The sequence below is a fragment of the Notechis scutatus genome, chromosome 1 (genome assembly GCF_049901735.1).
Source record: "Notechis scutatus isolate UNSWTSFEM ecotype Mainland chromosome 1, rNotScu1.2, whole genome shotgun sequence".
Classification (NCBI taxonomy): domain Eukaryota; kingdom Metazoa; phylum Chordata; class Lepidosauria; order Squamata; family Elapidae; genus Notechis; species Notechis scutatus.
The window spans coordinates 276,872,311-276,896,521 of record NC_142009.1 but is presented as its reverse complement, the minus strand read 5'-3'; the positions used below and the strand labels follow the sequence as shown (position 1 = coordinate 276,896,521).

Below are 24,211 nucleotides of genomic sequence, written 5' to 3'. Positions count from 1 at the left end.
TCTTAAACAATAGTACTTATGTATGTTTCTTGTATGTTGTTCAGCCCTCCAGCTCTGAATCATCATTATGTCACTCACACTGCATGATACCAGAGTGAACAAAAGCCACTAACTCTGAGTATTCCAGATTATTGTGTGTATTATAGTAGAGTACCTAAATTGTTTTCAAACCAGTACAGTACACATGATATATAATCACAAATTTTAAAATATGTACTTACATTTAAGAGCAATATAAGCAAAACAATAAACACCATACATTATAAATAGCATCAAAAGCACAAGGTAGTAATCAATTTTAAAAACTATTTAAAAACAAGCCTACATCTAGTAAGCACTTTAAAAAAGCCACATTTGCTTTTTTAAATTTATCAGGACTTTCAGAATGAAATTGAAAAGTTGCTTTGAATTTCAATAAGATTCTTATGGAGGCTCTCAGAGAACTCTGGAGCCATTCACTTTTATAGTAGATTTTGGCAGATCCCAAACTGGAAGGTATGAAAGAAGCAGTTCCTTTCCAGAGGTATCAGTAAGCACCCTTTTCTGCTTGAGCCAAGAAAGAGGCGTTTTGACTTTGAGCCAATTTAATTTACTTAATGGAATTCAGAACGAAGCCTAGGGTGAAGACAGTGGAAGATGGATTGTTGCAGCAGTAATTCAGATAAACTCAGCATGGCAATACTTTTACCGCTGATTTTATGTCAAAAGGATGCATCTTATTAAATTAACAATGCTCCATGCTCAAACATAAAGTGGAGGTCAACAATCTCTGGTAATGATGGATGGATGGAAGGAAGGAAGGAAGGAAGGAAGGAAGGAAGGAAGGAAGGAATAGTTTGCGGTGATCAGGTAAGGTAACCTGTAGTTTCCAAGTTAGAAAGAATGATAATGTACCCATTATGGCTGACCTCTACATGGCTACCAAGTCAAATATCAAATATCCCTCAATCAGTCACCTGGGAGGAAAAAGACTGAAATTTAAACACTAAAGCAAGGCTTATAAAAAACAATTCTTTACAGTACAGATGGATGATGGTCTGTTTGCTTCATTCCTGCCTGCGAGAAAGAATCTTATCCATCTGAGTTGTGTCTGAGACTTTTCTGCTGAGAAAGCCTCTTCCTGAGGAAGACATGAAAGGCCTGAAACAAAATATTTATCGTTGAGCGCTACAGGAGAGGTCTGTTTACATAAACCTGCATCTATATCATTTTTAAGGGGAAAACCAGTGCATTTTGTGAGGCATCATGAGAATGCAAAAGATGGTGCAAAAAAGAAAGAAAGATTGATTTTCACTCACCCCTTTGATCATGTTTGTAACTTCAAAAAAAATTAGTGAGTATTGCCAATAGAGGAGAATAATTGTAGCTCAGGGTTGAACTGTGGAGCCCTTGGTGTTCTCTGAGCTTGGTTGTTTTCTTGCAAATCCAACTAGAAAACACCTTCAGTGTTGGAAATGAATAGGGGTTGCTCTGTGCCTTTAGTAGTGAAGCACTTGGTTAGTGTGGATGGTTTTACAATAGATGTGTTGCTAACTTGCTGCTATTTCCTCTGCTTCTCAAGGTGTTTGGCTTGTGTGACATACCTCTATAGTCACACAGCTTAGAGCATATATCAAAGAAAATTCTGGACTTCCGGTTTGAGCTTCCTCAGCGACAGACTGAAACCTCGTCTCTGCGAGGCTTCGATCCGTGCTCGCCACTGGAGCGCCCTGAGCTGGCTGGTTTCAGGGCTAAGCCACCCCGTAGAGGTGGTGAAGAGGAGGGAGACTGCCAGCAGGGTTGAGGAGAGCCGCATCTCTCCTCCCCAGCTGGCCATTACTCCCTTTCCCGAAGGCGGTTGCAGCGGTGGTCAGAAATGGTCACCACAAAGAAGAACTCGACCGGAAAAGAATGTGCAGGAAGAAGATAAGAAGAGAAAGTTTTGGTTGATCGAGTCAAACAGCAAAAGCAACAAATAAGGTACCCTGGAATTGAAACTGTTAAAAAACAATAACATTGTTCCCTAAGAAAATTTGTAAGCTGTGAAGGAGAGAGAAAAGGGAAAAGATTTGGTTTTCTCCTTTTCCTATACTGACAGCTAAGAAATTGGGGAAAAAAAGAAATTGGAAAAAAATCCACTTTGACATTAGTAGGCATTTAATGCTGAAAATAAAAAGTCAAAGGGATTATAAAGATTTCTGGATAATTAAAAGCTTTTGAAAACAGGAAAGGAGAGAAAAAGAATAAAAGGGTAGGATCTGGAAGGGAGGAGACTGCCTGAAATTAAAAAAGAACTTACAGCAAAATCTCAACAAGACTTCCAAAAGATACATTCTAACTGAAATATCGCAACAAAAACCCCAGGAAGAGAAAGTCAAAAAAGAAATAAGAAAATATAACACGGGACTATCTGGATTACTTGATGATTTCTGGATTCTTGGTTTTTTTTTTTTTAATGACTAAAATCAATCGGGTGGTTGTTTAAAATTGTTTAAAATGGCTCCACTTTTAGAAGAACTGAAAATGGAACTTAAAAAGTACAAAGAAGATGCACAAGAAGGGAGAGGTTCTTTTGGCTTCGTATTTCAGTTTTTAGAAATAGAGATTTGGAATTATGAGAAACAACAAGAAATGCCTGCAGAACAAGAAGATTGCAACAAAGAAGAAGCCATCTTTAATGAACAAGTAATCTTAGATGGGGGAAAGAAAGGAAAGGGGGGAAAGAGAATGGAAAGTTTAGGATTGGGAAAAACAACTCAAAAAAAATAGAGTGAAAAATAAGTATAAGATCAGAAAGCAACAGAAGAGGGAAAGGCAGAAGAGAGAATTAGAACTAGAGAGACAAGGGGGTAAAAGGGGGAGGGAGAAGATGAGAGGGAAGAAAGAAAGGAAAAGAAGTTATAAAGGACAGAAGCAAAATATAGAGAAACAGGGCCTATTTAGAGATAATGGGTGAAAATTTAATGGAAAAAGAGATTCTGCAAAGGTACATAAGATAGTATGGTTATATTAGAAGCAGAAATAATTTTAGAAAATATGAAACAATGTATGATTAAAATGTCTGATAAAATAACTATCGTAATTCAGTGGAATGCTTGTCAATAAATAAATGTAACAAAAGGTATATTTAATGATTTATAAAACATATGTGAAGAGAAATAAGGGAAAAATTAATTACGGAGATTATATGTGTTTTTAAGGAAGTATGATATTTAATTGAAAAGAAGTGTTAAAGATGTTAAGATTTTAATGATTATTCATGATAGAACTGAACTGGAATGGAATGAGGGTTCATAATTACATATATTTACAATCTTTCTTTTTTTTTTTAAAAAGAATATAGTGTGTATTATAAGAATGTACCAAGCAGAATTCGATTGGAAGTTATGTATTATGTATTATATTGAAGGTCATAAACTTAAGGTATATATTGAAGTTTAAATAAGAGTTGAATGGATATAATTAAAAGATATAAAGGTGTCATACTCCAATTAGTAACTACAGGAGAAAATTTGTTTAATGAGAAAAGATAATATGAAATTGAAACAGAACAGACAAAAATATAAATATAATGATTTGAATTGAAGTGAGATAATCAAAATAAAATTGAGAAAATTAAAAGAGGGGAAAAACTATATAGAAAATGTAAAATAGTATAAGATATGGAATAGAATACAAAAAGGAACATGGAATTGACTTTTGTGTCTGTATAAAGAAGTTCAACCCGGGACCATGCTATTTTCAAAAAAGATGTTTTACTTGTATTTTGTATGTGTGAAAACCCAAATAAAACTTTATTAAAAAGAAAAAAGAAAATTCTAAGTAGCTAGGTGTTATTTCAACACTACTAACACTTCAGAAAAAAAATAAAGGAGAATATTTGTAACTCAGGGTAGAACTGAAGGGTCCTTGGTGCTCTCTGAGCTTGGTTGTTTTCTTGCAGATGTTTCATTACCCAAACTAGGTAACATCATCAGTGCTAGTAAGGACTGGAGTTTGCTTGCCCTGTCGGTATTGCTGAGCTGGTCATAGTGGTTTTTTTGATTGGGCTGTTTACTGTTAGCTTGTTTGGCAGCTCCTTGATTGGGGTATTGTTTATTGGATTGTTGGTCTGAAGTTAATCTTGGAGTTAATCGACGTTCATCTGGCTTCTGATTGCTGGTGGGGAGGCATTTTGGTGTTTTTGTTCCCTTTTTGACTAGCTGATTGTTTCTTTTGCATACTATGTAGATATTGTTTATGTCTATGTGCCTATTGATGACTAATTTGTCAGAGGGCCAAACTTCTAGAAATTCCCTAGCATTTTTGCTAGTGAAAATTAATGCTTTTCAAGAGAAAACCAAGTCTTTCACTAAATTCCTCAGCGAAGAATTTGGACGCTTAGCAAAAGGACAAGAGTCATTAGGTTTGGAGTTGCAAACTCAAGTGTTTGTAATAAATTTGGGGAGATTTCTTAATTTTGGTTCATCCTAAATTTGGGGCCCTCCATTCAGATATTTTTTTTCAAAAAAAAAACCCTAATACTCTCAGTCTAGTTCTTAACATTAGATGTTAGAATAAATGGCTTTCATAATAAGCAACCTGCTGTGTCTCATCAGTTTTCCTCAAATTATTTGTGGTTCAGAGTGCAAGTTTGCTGGTTAGTGTTTAATGTGCATCTTCCAAGTATCTGATCAAGAACAAAACTCACCAGGCATCCTCCTCATGTCCTTCTTGCAGATGAACTGCTTTACTTTGGTTTGTGTCCACATAGTGCACTTCAGCAGAGAGTCCTGCAAGACTGAAGCCCTGGGAATATACTGCTAGCTCCAACAGACATGAACTGGAGCTCCATGGCAGGATTGGACTGTGGAGGCTGAATGTGCATCTATCCGAGATCCTGCTAGGGTTCAGGAGAAGAATATCCCCTACAGGGAAAGAAAAGGTTGGGGACAAAATACATTAAGAGCAAAGAAAAATAATAAGAGAAATTAGAAACATATAGAGAAATAGTGAGACATTGAGAAAATAAACTTCAATAAAAATATGAATTAAGTTATTGAAGAGAAGAATAAAGAAGCTGGAAATAAATGATAAAAATAGAATTTAAATCATACATAGACCTAACTAAGAGATAATTTTGTAATTGTACTTATACAGTATATGCTGCAAAGGAAATCAGAAGCATCTTTCTGTTTTTAAGTCTTCTGGCCAAATGTTAGAAAGTTTCCAGATTTTGTGTATGTGTGTGGGGGGTTGGGGAGGCAAAAATCCAAAGCTACTTAGTTTCAGGATTAAGCCTGAGTCTGTTCCTCCCCAATTCAGACCTGCGTGGCTTCTGGCCATTTTAGCATCCCTTGGCTGTCCAAAATATAAAGCTGGGTATCATTCTTGTATTGGTTATATTGGATCCCAAATCAACAAATGGCCTCTTTTAATGGTTTAGTGAAGAATCCTAATAAGATATCTTCAAAAGCCTGGAGGTATTTGTTTTGTCACACTGAATTTAAGAGAATATAGAATAAAATCATTCCCAATCTCATTTCAGAAACACAGCAACATTAATTTTCCCTTTCTCTTTTGATTTTCTGCACAGGAGATGGATGAATAACTGTTCTCTGGGAAGCAGCCTCCTATAGCTTCTGGCTGTAGGAAAACACACCATGAGAGTGTATTTTTTTTTCCCGTTCTCAGTCCTCTGCAGGGAAACAAAGGAGATTACTTTACACTGAGATCATTAATCTATTTACTTTTTTTATATAAATGTTTATTAAAAGTTTTACAAAGCATGTAAAAATTAATGCAACCTAACATAGAAGCAAACAAGAAATAAACAGAGCAGAAGACTTAAAAACAGAAAGATGCTTCTGATTTCCTTTGCAGCATATACTGTATAAGTACAATTACAAAATTATCTCTTAGTTAGTCTATGTTTACAAAAAAGCTTACTTTTTCTATTTTCCAGGTTTTTTTAATAATGAAAATCATAAATCATAGCTATGTTTTTTCTATTTCATGGAAAAATCATATAAGGGGCTTACATTATAAATGCTGAGGTTAGATCATTAGTACATCCAGTACAACCATAAACTAATCTATCGTTTCCTAATCAGATGTAATTGACTTGCAATGATAGATCCTGGTGGACATCAAATGGAGGAGAATAGTGGTTCTACAGGTTATCAGGTCAAGGAAGAGTAGTCTAGTTTGATTGACAGCAGCTTCCTAGCAGTTCCCTTTCAAATAGCAGTACTTCCAGCCATGGCTGGTGCACGATAATATTTAATGCACATGCTCTGCCACTGAGCTGTGGCATATTCCTGTGAAGGATTAGGAGCAAGCAGAAATAATAGCTGATATACCAAGTTAACATTTCAAATACTTCAATATGTGTGGGGCATATAATTTGTTGCAGGAGAAAGGAAAGTAACCAGAATGTTATGGGAATTTGACTTAACAGAATAACAGAGTTGGAAGGGATCTTGGAGGTCTTCCAGTCCAGCCCACCTGCTGGAGCAGTGGGCTGGACTAGAAGACCTCCAAGGTCCCTTCCAACTCTGTTATTCTGTTAAGTCAAATTCTATAACATTCTGGTTACTTATACCATTCCAGAAAAGTGGCTGTCCAGTGTCTTTTTAAAGCCTCTTGCTTTCTGGTGCTTTGGAGAATAAATTAACACCCTCTTCTTTGTGGCAGCCTCTTAGATATTGGAACATTGCTATTATGTCACCCCTAGTCTTTATTTTCATTAGACTAAGCATATTTCATTCCTGCAACTATTCTTCATATGTTTTAGCCTCCAGCCCCCTAATCATCTTTGTTGCTCTTTTCTGCACTTTCCAAAGTCTTTGATATCTTTTTTTATAATGTAATGACCAAAACTGGATGCGATAGTCTATGTTATTTAACTTAGTTGGCTGTTAACTTAACAGTTAACTGTTAAGTTACTTAACTGATTCCAGTTAATACCCTGTTTCTCCAACAATACGGCCTCCCCCAATAGGAAGTCCCAGCATGTTTTATAGGCATGAAATGAAATTAAGCCCCTCCCCCCAAATTAAGGCCTATATTAAAACATGCGAAATGGGGGGGGGGGGAAATGGCAGGGGGGCTTGCTGTTAGGAAGTACTTTTGTTGCACACCCGGATATGGTGCTGCCTGCGTTGACCCTGATACAAAGTGCCCCACCAACGCCGAGGTCAACATCCAAGCCGTCTCCGCCCGCCCTAAGATGCAAGGGGGGGGGGGGAAGGAAATTAAGTCACCCCCGAAAAGACGGCCTAGCCATTTTTTCGGGGCTCAAAAAAAAAATAAGACCCGGCCTTATTATATGAGAAACACGGTAGAAGGGAACATAAATACGCTGCAATGTGCCACTGCCTTTAACATATGAATTGGCTCTTAGTTTCAGCATTTTCTGTTTTTTTTTTTTAATTTTTCATGAGAGAAAATGTGTTGGATTCCGGAAAAGAAAAAGAGAGAGAGAGACAATTTTCTGCAACTAGGGCTCTCTATAACATATATATGGTAGTATTTGTCTGTATTGATTTGAATGATTGTTATAGATAAGCAACATTTAACATGTGATGGAGTGCATGGAATAGAGAAGGTTCATTTGACAAATATTGTATATATTAATTCTAATATTTGTTTTCTTAAGTTTTCGCGGGTATTTATATGCATGGTATTCAGCTTTGTTCGGGTATTTTCCCACGTCATTATAGTTGTGCTTTTAAAGTTGTAGCAACGTTTCGGCAGAATCTCATCTGCCATCATCAGGCTTCTGTATTGTGTTTGTCTGTGAGTCAGACTTTCACAGCCATTTCTGTTTTAAATATGGTGCTAGCCTACTGTTGTGCCAGAATGGTTTTTTCTTCATCCTGATTGGTTGGGAGTCTTGGTCTGTGTTTATTGGTCTTGGAGTTTGCTGTGTTCTGCTTGGAGTTTGCTGTGTTCTAATTCTAATATCTATCTATCTATCTATCTATCTATCTATCTATCTATCTATCTATCTATCTATCTATCTATCTATCTATCTATCTATGCTCGATACCCGTGCTTTGCTACGAAACTATGTGGTTGTGATCGGGCTTAGTTTGGGGGGAGGAAAATAAGGGCGGGGGAATTCTGCCTCTGCCTACCAGCATCCATTGGTATTCATCTGGCTCGCATCCTGTCAGTGTGTGAGAGAGTTGAGGGTTGTTTGGAAACTGAAGCAGTATTTGCTGTGTGAGCAAGGAGGGGGGAGAGAGAGAAGAAGAGTAAGAGTAAGAGAGAGTGAGAGTGAGAGTGAGAGAGAGAGAGAGAGAGAGAGAGAGAGAGAGAGAGAGAGAGAGAGAGAGAGAGCGCCATTCTTACAGGATCCAATCTGGATCAGTCACAGGACCAGAGGTTTTGTCTTATGAGCTTTTGGACTTGTGGTGGAGCCCATCTTCAGGGAACTTCTCTCTAGCATAAAGAGGTTCCTGCAGATGGGCTCCAGCATGAGTCTGAAAGCTTGGAAGGCAAAACCTCTGGTCCCAGTGACTCATCGAGATTGGATCCTGCAACATTATCCTGGGACATTTATATTTATTTGCCTTCATTCATGAGAGCCATTCTTGTTTTCTTCAGGAGTGTGGGGTACCATACAGTAGTAAATCCAATCAGGAAAGGAAACTCTCTAGGCAGACAGATAACTAACCACAATTATAAAGACAGAGCATAAATTTATAACCTTCCAGATCTCTGTTGGATGAGATTATGTCCATAATGTGTTGATCTTCTTGAGAAGTCAGAGCAACAACTGAAGATAGTAGCCAGTCAGGTTGTCCAAAGCTATTAGCAGACATAATCCAGGAACAGTTCCACCCAAAATTACATGGAGTTTCTATTATAAAAAAGACAAAAAACTCATGAAGGGCAATCAACCAACCAGCCAACCAATCAATCAAAATATTATTATAATCAATGATACTAACTTTAATAAATTTTTACATTTCTTTTTTATCAGACACAACGTAAGTTGTCCAGCTATATACAAATATAAAATAGAGGATATCCTTTGTCCCTATTATTTACTACTATATTTTAATAATAGTAAAAAAGTGATATAAAATTAATTGTTGCACTGCTGTTACTGACAAAGTCCTGACTTTTCATGTACCTTCTCTTCAGTTTGTAGACAATGTAATGTGAAGAATGCATGTCATATGGGATCTGGACTGAAACGAAAACAAACTTCTCCAAATAATACTTGATATAAAAATGTTTTCTATTACATAGGATGTGTTTTCCATTCAGATGAATTAATTTGGAGGAACAAATAGTTGGGATAATAATTTTTTTTCCTAAAGCTGCATGGTTGAATTTATCAGGTTTTTTATAGAAATACAAGAACAGCAGAGGGAAAGCATAGATAAAATATATACTAAAGAGAAATCATAACAAGATTAGTAATATTACTACTAATACTATCTGTTTGTTTTGTCCAGTTCCTTTCTTGAGAAACAGTTGCTGCAGAAAATAAATAAGACCTTTTTGGGGATTCAATATTTATTGAATAACTTGATCTAAAGGTTAACACTGCCAATATATCACTTAGGCTCAAGAATAGCTGAGAACAAAATACAGCTTCTATAGTTTTTGCAAATTTATTTACAAATATTCCTTTATGCATTTTGAAATTTATTGATGGAACATGCTGTCAAATGTATCTGGAAAACACTATTTAAAATTAAAGGAATATGCCTAACTGCTATGGAACAAATAGAAAGTAATCACTGCTGGTGATGCAGAGGTTAAAGTGCAGTATTTCAGGCAAACTCTGCCCACAGTCTGGAGTTCGAGCCTGACACAGCTCAAGGTTGATTCAGCCTTCCATCCTTCTAAGGTTGGCAAAATGAAGACCCAGATTGTTGGGGGCAATATGCAAATAATGCTTCTACATTGTAAACTGCCCAGACAGTGCTGTAAAGAACTATGGGGTAATATATAAGTCTAAATACTATTGCTATTTCTTTTTGATATCATGCTTCTGGGTTCTCAGAAGCATTTGGTTTGCTACATCTGGAAAGAGGATGTCAGACAAGACTGATTTTATCCAATATGTACATGAAAGGAAAAAGATTGGAACAAAACAGGTCTGCTAAAAATACTTCCTTGAAAATCCACTTGACCATGTTCCATTGCAAAAACACTTAGAATGGCTCTGTTCTAACTTTGAAATAAAACCCTTTCAACACTAACATTTTGTTTTAACCTTGGGAGCATTTAAAATAATCCATTTTGAGATCTGAATGGTTTGATGGTTTGAATGAACTATTTCAAGATAATATTCTATGACTGCTCAAAACAGCCAAGTTTTGTCTCAATCTTGAACAAAGTCTTAAAACACACATGTTTTGTTTCAAGCTCAGAATGCTTTAAAATGTCTGTTTCGAGCTTGACACACTTTTTCCATATTCCTGCACTTTATTTGTGAATGAAATAAATATCATTTCCCCCTGAAGGCTTGGTTTAAATGAGAACTAATGCATCAACTATGAAACAGACTATATCTCTTATCATCCTCAGGCTAGATTTAATGTATGTTCATTTAACCTTACATCAAAATCTACATCCCTATCAGACGTAAGTCCACTGAAAGTCAGCACTGGCTTAAAATATTTATTCAGTTCACTCATTTTTCATTCACCTGTTCCCTAAACCTTAAAAGTCTATAGCAGTAGCACTTGTATGTCTTCTTAGAATCCTTAAGAGGTTGTTGAAAATTATTGAATTATTTACATTCCCTAGATAAGAATAACGGAGGGCAAGAATCTGAATGGTTTACCAAGGCTGTTTAAAATATTAACTGCAACAAAAGACTAAAATCAGCTAACCTCTTCATTGGAAATAAGAGAACTGCATGCAGGACAAAAGAAAAGCAAACTGCACAATTTGATGGAAATGTTTTAAAGAAGAAAGAGTAAAGTACCTGGATGGGAAGAATGACCAGAAGAAAGAATCCAGTTCTTTTCTGGAGGTACATAGGGGAGAGATGAGTCTTTTTCAACTGATTTAGTTGAGGCAACAACATCTGCAACAGAGAACAACACTAGGAAAACAAAAAATTAAAAGATACTAAAGACTTCAGTGAATATACAGAATGATAATATTGGCTGATGGAAGTTCCTGGAGTTATAGCGAGTGACTTGAAAATAAAGAATGATTTATGTACAAGAAAACATGTTTGTTTCATTTCTTTTTTTAAAAAAAACATTAAAATCTCTCTCTCCCCACCACTCTCTCCCCCCAACCACAGAGTTATTAACAACTAACCCACTTCCTGAGGACTTGAGGTGAGTTGCAGTAAAAAATAAACAAGTCAATACAAGCAATACTGCACTTGGCCTAATGAATCCAAGGCAGCTCTTAGGCTTTCAGCACCCATTATAACAACAAGGTATTTTGGAAGGCCAGAAGGTTGGGGCTTCTTTGTCACAGTAGGCAGGTTGGTCCAAAGAGCAGTGCAGTCAACAAGAAAGTCTATTCAGCCGCTCACCTCTCCTAGCTTGCATGGGATGGCCTGAATCTGTGGCAAATATAGTCCCCTTGTGTAAAATTTTAAAGGGGCAATCAGCATATTGAAATGGAACTGGACACAAAGCAATAACCAATGCAAATAACTTGTGATGATGTGTGGGCTCAGGGGAGGGGAGTGCCAAGCAATTACACACACACACACACATCCTGGGAAAGCATAAACTGAAATAGAGAGGGATTTTGGCAGGCTTTCAGGATTCTGCTACAATACTTCAATTGCTTTAAAGCATGCAGGAAAGCTCCTAGCTAGCAAATCCTTTTCCTGACCTTGCCTCCCTTGAAAGGTGACAACATTCCTGAAAGTCTTTTTGCTCTCTCACCAGAGAGACTTTGGATCTTGCCTTTTAGCTCTAGAATACAACGACAGGTCCTCAACACATCCTTCTCTCTGCCAAACATCCATGCACTACAATTTGCCCATTGGTTTCTTCTAAAATACCCAAGCAAGACCCATCCCCTGAACTATCTTCACATTTCTCAGATAGTGATAACCAGGAAAATCTCCTGCTTCCTGCAATAAAGGTTTCCCCATTGCTGTTGCCAGGCAAGATAGGAAAAAGCATATTCTAGCTTTGATGAAAACTTTCATATTTCAGACTTGTCTATTGATCTATTCTTGACAACTTGCTTGCCCATTCTTGGACACAGATATGTGTGAGGGTAGGGGTAGAGGCAAGAGCAACTGCGTTCTCTTTGCTGATGATGTAAAGCTATTCAACACCACTGACAATACTGCTGCCCTTCAAAAAGACCTCGACTATGTGTTAGAATGGTCAAACAAATGGCAACTTCAAATCTCAACAAATAAATGCTCTGTCTTACATATTGGCAAAAAAAATATATCAGAAAATAAAATACAAGCTGAATAGTCAAGACCTTGTTGATGATCCAAACTCTGTCAAGGACCTTGGAGTACTCATCTTGGAGTATACTGTAAAACCTTGCTTACATTAGACCTGACACAAACATCTGATTCTCTTCAGGTCATCATATTTCAGAACACTAGGTTAATCATATTACTTTAGGACCTTGGGGTTGTACTCCTCCTCCCCAAAGGTGTCTAGGATGTATGTTCCATTCTGCCTGGAGATTGAGGATTTTACACTATAGTAAGTAATCTGCTCAGGGCAAAGCGATCTATTTCTATTCTCTCAAACTCACCACAGCCATTGACATACCACAAAAGTCTATCTCTAAATGCAGAGATTTCAAAATAGTAGGAGTAGGAAGACAGACAACAGAAAGGAAGAATCTGTGGAAGCCAGCTGTCTTGTAATTCCCGCATTCTTGCAACCCAATTTCTCCATTGGTTGCTGCAGATAATACAGAATGAAAGCTAACAAAACCAGAAACGCAGATCTAAAATCAAGCCAATTGCAGACATGGCCAAAGTTACATAATCAATTGTCTCCACAAATATTTCACAACCTCCCTAGCCAGAGGAAGTGGCCTTTCTCTCTCTTACTTGCAATTTTAGACTGTAGTTTTCTAAAAAAAAATAAAAAAAGACCTGATTAAGAGTTGGCTGTAAAGTAAGTCAGTAAATAAAACCTGATATGCAGGAGGTCAGTCACTTACAGCAAAGTCAATTCATGATTAATTCAGAGAGTTCAAACCAAGTATCTAGTAGCAGGCAAAGTGAAAAAAGAAAAGAAAAACCAGGCTGCCAGCATTATAACTAGGGGAAATAGGAAGATAATATTTCTAGCACTCAGGACTCAGAAGCTTTTGAGTGCCATCCAAAATTCTGCATCAACTTTACAAAAGTGCCCTTTTACAAAGTTTATGGTAGGATCTTACTCTTGAATTAACTTTGTGATTTTTGTACCCACTGCTACCCACATTCTAAAAACTGAGTAGAGGTCAACTAATGATTTGGGCTCATCCTCTATGACATCGATGGAAAGAGTTAAAAAAAAACCTCAAGGTAGTAATTGCAGCAACACAACTCAAGTCCAGTTCCCTTTTGAACATTTGTGAATGCATCATTATTTGTACAAACAGGTAGGGCTTTTATCACATTGCCAAAGTACCACCTTGACATTTTTGTTTTCTTGTTCTGGTATGAGTAGCACAAAGATGCCTTACTAAGTACCAGTATTTTAGAGGGCATATCCTCATGATATCATCTCAAAGTTCAGGTTTAACTTTGAGGCATTTTTAAAATTGTATTTTAATATTCTGGTTTTAAAGTAGAGTTTGCCTTCTCCTTTGTTGTCTGAATGATCTGTGGGGCTTTATTTACACATTTATTTCTGAAAATTGGAGATGGTGTAATATAACAGGTTATTCTGTTTTGAGTTATTCTGTTATTCTGTTATCCCATGCTGTTGGATGACCAGCAGTTTCATGTAAACGTTAAAGACGAGATGGGAGAGAGTTGAGCCCTACAGCTTGACCTCTCCCCAGTCACCAAAATTGACTGAAACAAGCCACAGAAAAAGGACAAGTTCATTTGCAAGTTCTATCTCCCACTCCAAGCCCATGAAGCTGGTCTAGATGGATCTCATGATTGATCCTTTAGGGGAAGGAGCTAGTCTTTTGAAGCAAGGATACCTGATCTGCAACACCTCTAACTTCCACTACCTGATGCATGGTCATCAGGGAGATTTTGCAATGGAAAGAACATTGTCCAATGTAATCCACTTGGCCATCATCCCAAAAAATGTTGATAGAACTCCAGTGAACACTTCTAGCTCCTTCGTTCACTGCCTCAGTGCTGACTTCCCCACTGTTTTGTTGCTGTTGCTGCCATTTTTTCCATGCCATTCCCCTTGCTGGCCAACTGGTACCAAAGTTGCTGGCTATCTACCAAACTGGCAGGACCACCAAACATCTCTACACACCATCCTCAAAATTCTCAACAACATGAGCCTATGAAGCAGACATCTACCTCAGTGCCATGATGGGGTGGGGGTGGGGGAGATGAAAAAAGCTTACAATCAAGGAGGAACTATCACATGTCACATAAATTGGTCATAAATCCTGCTCAGCTAACATCCATGATGATCATGATGATAATCATGATGATATATGTTGGACTGCACATCTGCTAATATTGTCTAATCAGCCAGGGGGTGATTGAAATCTGTAAGGTCTGTCTGCCAACAGAGAGACAGGGGAAAAGCTAAACTTGTCTGAAAGCCACAGGCACTGCTGCTGTTTGTTTTGACTTTTTAAAAAAATGCCTCTCCCTCATACTCTTCAATCCTGCTATACAGCTTAGATTTTTCTTACTGAAAATCCTGTTGATAACAATCATCACAAGACTAACAAACCAGTGGGCCATTCCCTCCTTCAGCATGAAGGAAACCCCTTGTTTTCTCCACCTTCCTTGAGGCCACAGTATTTTTGACCAAAAATACATTTTTCTGTCAGATTTTTCCATGATGTTATCTACATTCATCCAAAATTACTTTCATTCTCTTTTTCTTCTGAAACAAATTTAATCAGCAATAAAGTAAGTTAAACTAACTTAGCCTTTTTGGTATTTCGTTTCCTTCTTTTACAATGTAAAGTGAAATAAAAAGCAAAGGAACCAACAAACCTATCCTTCTGTGCATCTATATTTGTTCAGAACTCTCCTGTAGGATTGGAAGAACAAATGATTTAATCTTGCAGTATTCTCACTGGAGCAGTGACACGTTAATTCAAACCATGCACAGGAAGCCATCAGCACTTCCTTAACTCAGCCACGACTTTTCCTAAGGTCTTGTGGAAATTCTCAAACCGTACACCGTATTATACTTGCTAAACAGTTACAAGGGCTTACGAAAAAAGTAAAGGTTCCCCTCACACATATGTGCTAGTCATTTTCAGCTCTAGGGGGCGGTGCTCATCTCCATTACAAAGCTGAAGAGCCAGCACTGTCCAAAGATGTCTCCATGGTCATGTGGCTGGCATGACTAAATGCCAAAGGCGCACGGAACGCTGTTACCTTCCCACCAAAGTGGTCCCTATTTTTCTACTTGCATTTTTACATACTTTCAAACTGCTAGGTTGGCAGAAGCTGAGACAAGTAATGCAGCGCTAGGGATTCCAACCGCCGAACTGCTGATCTTTCTGATCGACAAGCTCAGCGTCTTAGCCACTGAGCCACCGTGTCCTATTTTACAAGGACTTATCAAAATCAGGAATAGAGGAATTGTGGAATTGTGACCCGGGGCCATAGGCAACTTTTACCAGCATCCTTTTCTGGTAACAAAGCTCTCCATGGCTGAACTTCTTTCACAGATTTTAGGGAACTGGGGGAGAAGAAGAAAATTTGACATCTTAAACTTTGCAACTGCTTAAGGATTTTTCAACCTACCCATTATAATCTCCCGCTAACACTGGCCTGGCTCTTTCTGCTTTGAGAAAATGGTGTGGTGGAAACATCAGCTGAAGGAGAGGAGGTCCCGAGGGTGAAAAGACATTCCAGCTTAGAGTCCATGAGGGGGAAGAAACATCTGAAGTCGAACCCTTAGATTTAAATCTGCCTTATTACCAACGGAAGACAGACAATCCGGCAAGATTCTTGTAAACTGGTGATCCACAATAAAATAACCTATTAGATCAATTTATAGAGCTGTTCTGGTTGCTTGCACCTGACATATGATCTTTGACAGGTCACGTAAGCATGGTTCTTGAGCTGACAGATGTGTATACACCTGCCTTAAATCTGCTGAAATAGGTGACCAGGAGATGGTTAAATGCATGAGGAGAGGGCAAAAAGTATGAAATTCCCTGGGGAAAAAAATCTATTCTGCCAAAGGGAACATTTTGTGGAGCGTGCAAGTTAAACCATAACAAGGCTCACATATATCAACTTAATACATCAATTATATATCAGATTTCTGGATTTAAGTTTCCTCTTGAGATCTCCTCTTCCTTTTTAAGCAGAGATAACCTATTTTGAAGATGCTGGCCTTACTGCTCGATGAACTGTCATTACTTAAAAAAGATGGCATCTTGCTTTTTGGCATTTGTTCTTAACCACAATGACAACCAAATGATGAAATGTGTCTTTTGCTGTTATGATGTAAACTCTACTTTTTCAAAAAGTACACAAGGGGCAGAATTAGTACTTAGTTATCACTGCAATAAGTATTTTCTCTGTTGTCTGACAGCATGGGTGCTTGCTAATTTGGAATGGGGACAAGCTGCCTAGCCATCAGAAATCATGTCCAGAAGCAGTCTTATTTTGAGAGTGGTGATTACTTACATCAAACTGGAAAGAAGTGATGCTCAGAATTAATTGGATCCTAGAAAGCAATAAATGCAACTTACATAGACTTCTGCAAAGCCTTTGATTCAGTGGTCACAACAAACTACTGCTGAAACTTAATTCTTACAGCATCTTCAGACCCCTACACAAGTGGATAGCCACGTTTCTGTCAAACAGGCAACAAATGGTCAAAATAGGCAAGGCCCTATCAACTCCAGCACCAGTTAATAGCAGTGTTCCCCAAGGCAGTGTCTTAGGACCCACACTCTTTCTGCTTTACATCACATTAAAAGCAGCTGCGTCCTCTTCAACGTGATGTAAAATTATTTTAAACCACCGACAATGCTGCTGCCCTACAAAGCAACCTTGACTATGTGTCAGAATGGTTGCGTAATTGGCAACTCCAAATTTCAACTAACATATGCTCTGTCCTACACATTGACAAAAAAAACAAAACCCAGAACATCAAATACAAGTTAGGCGGAAACAATCTCGTAGACAACCCTCGCTCTGTCAAGGACCTAGGACTACTCATCTCAAATGATCTAAGCCCCAGAGCTCACTGTAACAGCATTGCCAAAAAGGCATTAAGAGTTGTCAACCTTATTTTGCAAAGCTTCTTCTCTAGTAACATTGAAATGCTAACTAGGGCATACAAAACCTTTGCCAGACCAATTCTTGAATACAGCTCATCCACCTGGAACCCACACACTGTATATCGGACATGAACACAATTGAGTGAGTTCAGAGGTCTGATCTAAGCATAATTCACAAAATTATCTGCTATAACATCTTGCCTGTCAATGGCTTCTTCAGCTTCAACCACAATACACAGGCAAACAATTGATACAAACTTAAGGTAAACTGCTCCAAACTCGATTGCAGAAAATACAACTTCAGCAGCAGAGTGGTCAATGCCTGGAACACCCTACCTGATTCCATTGTTACAGCCTCAAACTCTCACAGCTTCAATCTCAAACTGTCTACCATGGACCTCACCCTATTCTTAAGAGGTCCTTAAAGGGAGTGTGCATTAGCACATTAGCGTGTCCCCATTTATCTTTATTTACTTCATGTTTTTGTTCATACTTATACTTGTTATCTTGTACATGTTTGACAAAGAAATGAATGAATGAATGAATGGAAGGGGTTAAAAGGTACTTCACAATAATTCCCTACACTATATCTGGAAAAACATACTAAATATTCTTGAAATGAAATTCCTATGAATAGCTTAGAAATTTCTTCAGGTTGAATGTGTACCAAGCTTAATTTTGATGTAACTTCAGTTTCTTAAAAGTCCCAAAATATGTCCCATCAAAGTTTTATTCTTAAATTTTCAGAGTGAAAATTACTTTCTCTTGTAACTTGGAGGTTTATATTCTAGCAACACTGAAAACAACTATTAACTGCATGTTCTTCACATGTCACTAGTTTCTTCTAGTTTGTTGGTGCAATTAAGCATGAGAACAATGTCACATGTGTTCAACTCTTCAGTGTGCAAGTTGAGACCAAGTGAGACTTACCAAAGGTTCTTTCAAAATCCCCACTGCACTTCCAGGTTCAAATAAGGTCAAGCAGAGCCCCTTCTCTTGATGCTTGTAGCTGATTAGCAGCAGTTTAGGAACTGACCCTAGGACATCCTGATCTTTTAACCTTGTTAAGCCATTATATCTATCATCTATGAGAAATGTTGCAAGCAGTGTTAGAAAGAAATTCTAGTTCATCAGCCTCAAAGAAACTATTCTAGTAATCAAATTATTGAAGAGCAGAAAAGGAAGGGGGTGATTTCTATTTTCTCCCTGCATAACTGATGAATGGCTCTGGCATGAAAGCTCTTCACTTGGACCTCATTTCCTCAATGATAGCATTAGCATGCAAAGCAAATCATTTGGAAAATGAAAAAAAGCCACTTTTGAAATAAAGCTAAATATCCTTCTGAGTCACTTGCTCCCAATTAATGAAAAACAAGGAATGATTGTGTTTCAAAGAACAATAGCAGTAGGGCAATATGTGATAGTGTAGTGGATAAGAGTAGAACCAGATGTTATAAGAGACACAGAACTGTTGCTGTTTCTTGTCTCTTATAACATTTAGTTCTCATGAAGTATTGAATGTTGAGTATTTATTTCTGACCCAGGTGAACATTATTAAAAATTAATCCTCTTGCCATATGAGAGAGCACTCTCTATTTATTGACTCAGTTGGCTATTGTTACATTCCTGAATTTACAGATTTGTAGTTGAGACGTAACACACATAACACACAGCATAACACACAAGCCAACTAAAGCCCCCCAAAACATCCTAAGCAAACCAAAATATCCAACAGCTCCAGAAGAAAAACCAGGAGTCATTTAAAACATAGTATAATGACAGCAAAAGCCACTGTGTAGGTTGAAAAACACTGCCTTAAGGCAATATTGGGAGAAGAGGGAAATGCCTCCTTAACACAGGCAGAGCTAAGAACAATATCTTTCACTCATGTGTTTGGCATTAGATGAAGACAAGAGGTCGCCAAAACATGTTTGCATTGTAACTAGGGTGTATGTAGCGTAAACTGGCCTGCATGGAAGCAAAAGGTCTAGAACAATGACGAACCCAACGTCAGATAAATCCAAAAGAGAAGCCTACAAAATCATCCATGTATAAATTAAAATGTGCAGTTGTTTGATTTGCCAACTATTCTCTTCAAAGGAGCAGTCTCTGGGTGACATGAAAGCATTTTTTTAAATAGCAAAAATACACATTGATTAATTTCCTCCTTGTAGGAAAAGAAAGTAATAGAACAGCATGTATTAGCTCCAGTGCTACATAAAGACATTTCCCAGCCAGTGTAAAGAATGAGAGTTGACAAGATTATCTAAAGAAAAAATAGAAAAGATTTTTTCTGAACAATGCAGGAAAGCAGAATAAATAAGATTCTAATCAGTATCCTGTGGTGATTCTCTTTCTCTCCTTCTTTGCAAATTGTACAAATGATGCAAGGGTCATTTATTCTACTATGCTGCAATTTTTTAAAAAATAAGCAAAAAGGGATAATCCTTAGAAAGGATTTGAGTCTCAATGGTTCACCTGAAATGGTGAACTCTGATTTTAAACACTAGTTTAAAGATTGCATTTTTGTATTAATATAATTCTGAATCTGGCATTCAACCCAGCTAAACCTTTCTCTCTTTTTTTGGAATTTTTTTTTAACTCAAAGTTAATTATCTTTCATTGGCTGACTCAAAGTTTCTTGCTCTTCCTAGGCCTCCTCTATTCTATGAACTGGATAATAACTTGCTTTAAAATTTAGTAAAATAGTAGATTGTACCAATTTTAATCTGCTTTAGTTGAAAATAGTTAAGTCCCTCTGTTGCAATTGTCTTTCTGTAACACTACTAATGCTTCAGGCCACTCTGGCTGCATGCAGAGGATGAGCATCAGACAAAACTCCCTTGATCTCAGCATGAAATTTGCAACCCAGAATCAAAGAGTAAGAACACAGAAAGGAGTGTCTAAGAGAGACAAAGGCTCTTGGGGAAAACTCCATCTCTTTCCATCCATAGCTGAATTGATTAAGCACAATGATCCCAACAGCCAAATACAAGAAACACACTTTCCCAGTAGTATCTGATTTCAGATACTAAAAAAAGAAAAGAATTGCTATTATTTGATTAGTATTTCCAGTGTTCCATATGAAGGAATCATTCTGACACAAATAGAACAGAACATTTAATTAGCTGCTGCCTCTGTCTCTTACGTAAGAACTTATTATTGGCTCTGGGTAGATATCCAGATAATCCTGGATAGTGGCTAACATTTGCCTGTAGGAATTCTTCAATAGGACTTGATGGTTTGATAACAACCAGAGGTGGTATTCAGCAGGTTCTGACCAGTTCTGGAGAATCGGTAGCAGAAATTATGAGTAGTTCGGAGAACCGTAGCAGAAATTATGAGTAGTTCGGAATACCACCTCTGACTGGCCCTGCCCCCATCTATTCTCTGCCTCCTGAGTCCCAGCTGATCAGCTGGGTCTTCTTTTGTTGCCCTGCACAGGAGAATGGAACTGGAAAGCAGGTTAGTGGGGTGGGGAGGGAACAGAGATTTTGCAGTAACCTTCCCCCAGAAGTGGGGAGGGAATGGAGATCTTGCAGTATCCTTCCCATGCCACGCCCACCAAGCCACGCCCACAGAACCGGTAGTAAAAAAAATTGTATCCCACCACTGGTAGCAACTCATATTGACAAATATAGTTGCTTTTAAAACACCTTGCAGAGTAGTTTCTTTATACTTCACTTATTGATTAAAATACAGTTGGCTACATTTTCACAACATGCTAAATCCAATTCTATTGTGTGTTAAGTTATGATTTAGCCATTGAGTCTGCAGAAGTTTGACTGAGGGAGATTTTTGAAGTGGTTCTGGGCCACTCCAGTCTTTAGTAGGAAGTTATGGGATTTTTCATATCCATTGGCAAATAGATGCCACATTGGAGAAGTGAGTTGAATGAAAGCCCCTAAGTGTGGTTCACTTCTTTTATTTAATCAACTTCTCTTCTGCTCTTCAAGGATTTGAACAGGATGCTTGGATGGGTTCAGGCCTCCATTTGCTGTTAAAGCTTAGCTCACTTCTGGCTCATACTGACCATAAAATGTTGGTATCTATTGCCATTGTCACTTCTCTGGAGTAGGGTCAGTTTCTATCTGAAATTATCTTCCATTCTTCTGAAATATCATTCTCCTTAATCAAAACAGATGACAACATGACAATGGACAAGTACTTCAAAACATCTTCAAATACTTCAGTACTCCTCATTTTTTATTGTGTAGCGATTGTTCTTGTGCCTTCTTTTCAAACTTTCTCCAGTACTTCCAGTAAATTATCACTTTAACTATCTCCTTATATTTTTTGAGCTGTTTGCTATTTACCCAATACCTGCATTTTGACTCAACTTAAATAATGTAAAAGATTTTTAATTGGCACATTATTTTCATTCAAGAGAAAGTAGCAAAAAGGAAAATAAATGAATACAACCTGAATGCTCGTGTTGTGCTATAAATAAGTCAGAAACTGCACGTAAATGTTTTAATTTCCCTCCCAAAAAATTGCCAAAAATATTTATTTATTATTTATTTATTTGGTTTGTCAATTGGTTATAAGGTAATAGGTATAAGTAAAAACATAGTTATGAATACATGGATACATATAAAAAAATAAAAGAAACAATAGGACAGGGACAGTAGGCACGTTGGTGCGCTTATGCACGTCCCCTACAGACCTCTTAGGAAAGGGGTGAGGTCAATAGTAGACAGTCTAAGGTTAAAGTTTTTGCGGTTTGGAGAACAAACCACAGAGTCAGGTAGAGTATTCCAGACATTGACCACTCTGTTGCTGAAGTCATATTTCCTGCAATCAAATTTGGTGTGATTAACCTTGAGTTTGTATCTATTGTTTGGTCTTGTATTGTTATGGTTGAAACTGAAGTATTCATTGACAGGTAGGACATTGCAATGTATGATTTTATATACTATACTTAGATCGGACCGAAGGTGGCATAGTTCTAGATTTTCTAGGTCTAGAATTTCGAGTCTGGTGGCATAAGGTATTCTGCAACGAGTAGAGGAGTGGAGAACTCTTCTTGTGAAATATTTCTGGACTTTCTCAACTGTGTTAATATCAGATACGTAATGTGGGTTCCAGACTGATGAGCTGTATTCAAGTATTGGTCTAGTAAATGTTTTGTATGTTCTAGTTATTAGTGTAATATTACCAGAGAAAAAGCTACGTAAGATTAGGTTAACGACTCTTAATGCCTTTTTGGCTATGTAGTTACAGTGGGCTCTAGCATTTAGATAATTAGAGATGAGTACTTCAAGATCCTTGACAGAGTTTGTATCATCAACAAGGTCTTGACTATTCAGCCTGTATTTCATTTTCTGTTTTTTTTTTGCCAATATGTAAGACAGAGCATTTATTTGTTGAGATTTGAAGTTGCCATTTGTTTGACTATTCTGATACATAGTCGAGGTCTTTCTGAAGGGTAGCAGTATTGTCTCTGGTGTTGAATAGCTTTACATCATCAGCTAATAGAACGCAGTTGCTCTTAATATGATCACAGAGGTCATTTATGTAGAGTATGAAGAGAGTTAGTCCTAGAACACTGCCTTGGGGGACACCACTGTTGACAGGTACAAAATTTGATAGGACTCTCCCAATTTTGACCATTTGTTGTCTGTTTGACAGGAATGCTTCTATCCAGTTATGCAGGTGACCAGAGATACTGTAAAATTTTAATTTTAGGAATAGTTTGTCGTGTACCACTGAATCAAAGGCTTTACAGAAGTCTATGTAGATTGCGTTTATTGTTTTGCCCTGATCGAGTTGTGTAGTCCATATGTTTTTGCAGTGTAAGAGTTGCAGATTGCAGAATAGTTTTTTTCTGAAACCAAATTGTTTATTAGAGAGTAGGTTGTTTGTCTCTAAGTGAAGGATAATGGATTGGTTAATAATTGATTCCATGACTTTACAGGTGATGCAGCATAAAGAGATTGGTCTGTAATTTTCAACTAGGCTGGGGTCTCCCTTTTTGAAGATGGGGATGACCGTGGCTAGTGACCATAGATTTGGCAAGGAGCTGGTCCTGAAAGAATTTTCAAAGATTGTGCTTAGAGGTTCGGCTATAACATTGGATAGCTTTTTTAAGAAGTAGGCACATATTCCATCCGGTCCAATAGATAGAGATGGTTTTAGATTGCATAGTGCTTTTTCAACATTATCTTCTGTAAAATCGATATGTATTAGATCATTGTAGTTGTCTGTGGTTCGACTAGGAAATACTGGACATGATCCATTGCTGTTTACAAATACTGAGCCAAAGAATGTGTTAAAGAGGTTGGCTTTAATAGTGTCATCGTTGCAGTCTTTACCATTAGGTCCTTTCAGGGGTGGGGTGGATCTTGAGTCTTTTAGTTTGTTTACAAAATTGTAGAAAGTGTGGGTGGAATTGGTGTGTAGAAGGTTTTCCTCTTGTTTAATGTGATAATTGGTGCATTCAGTCTTTATCTTGTGGCATAAATTTTTGTATCGGCTTTTGTAGTTGGCAACGTGACCAGATTTGTTTTTCCGCCAAAGTGATCTCTTTTTGGATTGAAGCTTCCTTATTGTTATGGGTAATCTGTTTTTTCTAGTTTTGGGAGTTGTTATTGGTACATATAGTTTGATGACTCTTTTGACTTCAAGTAAAAATATGTTGTAATGGTTTTCAACATTATTGCATCCAGTGAATAGAAATTGCCAATCAAGGGATGAGAGATCGTTGTCTATAAGATCATAGTTGCCTTTTTTGAAGTTATTATTGGGGATCACATTGTTAATTTTGGGGGATCACGTGTTGATTTTTGTGTGGATGTATGTTGAGACAAAAGTCAATCATGCGGTGGTCACTGTTTGAAAAGGGTTCTTTAATTTGTATTCCGTAAATTGAATTGAAACTATTGCA

The 24,211-nt window shown here is 37.5% G+C and overlaps 1 protein-coding gene across 2 annotated transcripts in view; it reads right to left on the bottom strand.

Annotated features, from left to right (window-relative positions):
• LTK (leukocyte receptor tyrosine kinase) overlaps nucleotides 1-24,211 on the bottom strand; it is a 127,974-nt gene that overhangs the window by 84,580 nt on the left and 19,183 nt on the right. The window contains exons 2-4 of one of the 2 annotated variants that reach the window (XM_087951680.1): nucleotides 10,916-11,017; nucleotides 8,675-8,827; nucleotides 4,670-4,886 (exon numbers count right to left, since the gene is read on the bottom strand). In XM_087951680.1, coding sequence (XP_087807806.1) covers nucleotides 4,670-4,886; nucleotides 8,675-8,827; nucleotides 10,916-11,017 — 472 coding nt within the window. The remainder of the gene's footprint in view (nucleotides 1-4,669; nucleotides 4,887-8,674; nucleotides 8,828-10,915; nucleotides 11,018-24,211) is intronic. The other variant, XM_087951681.1, reaches the window with a different exon arrangement.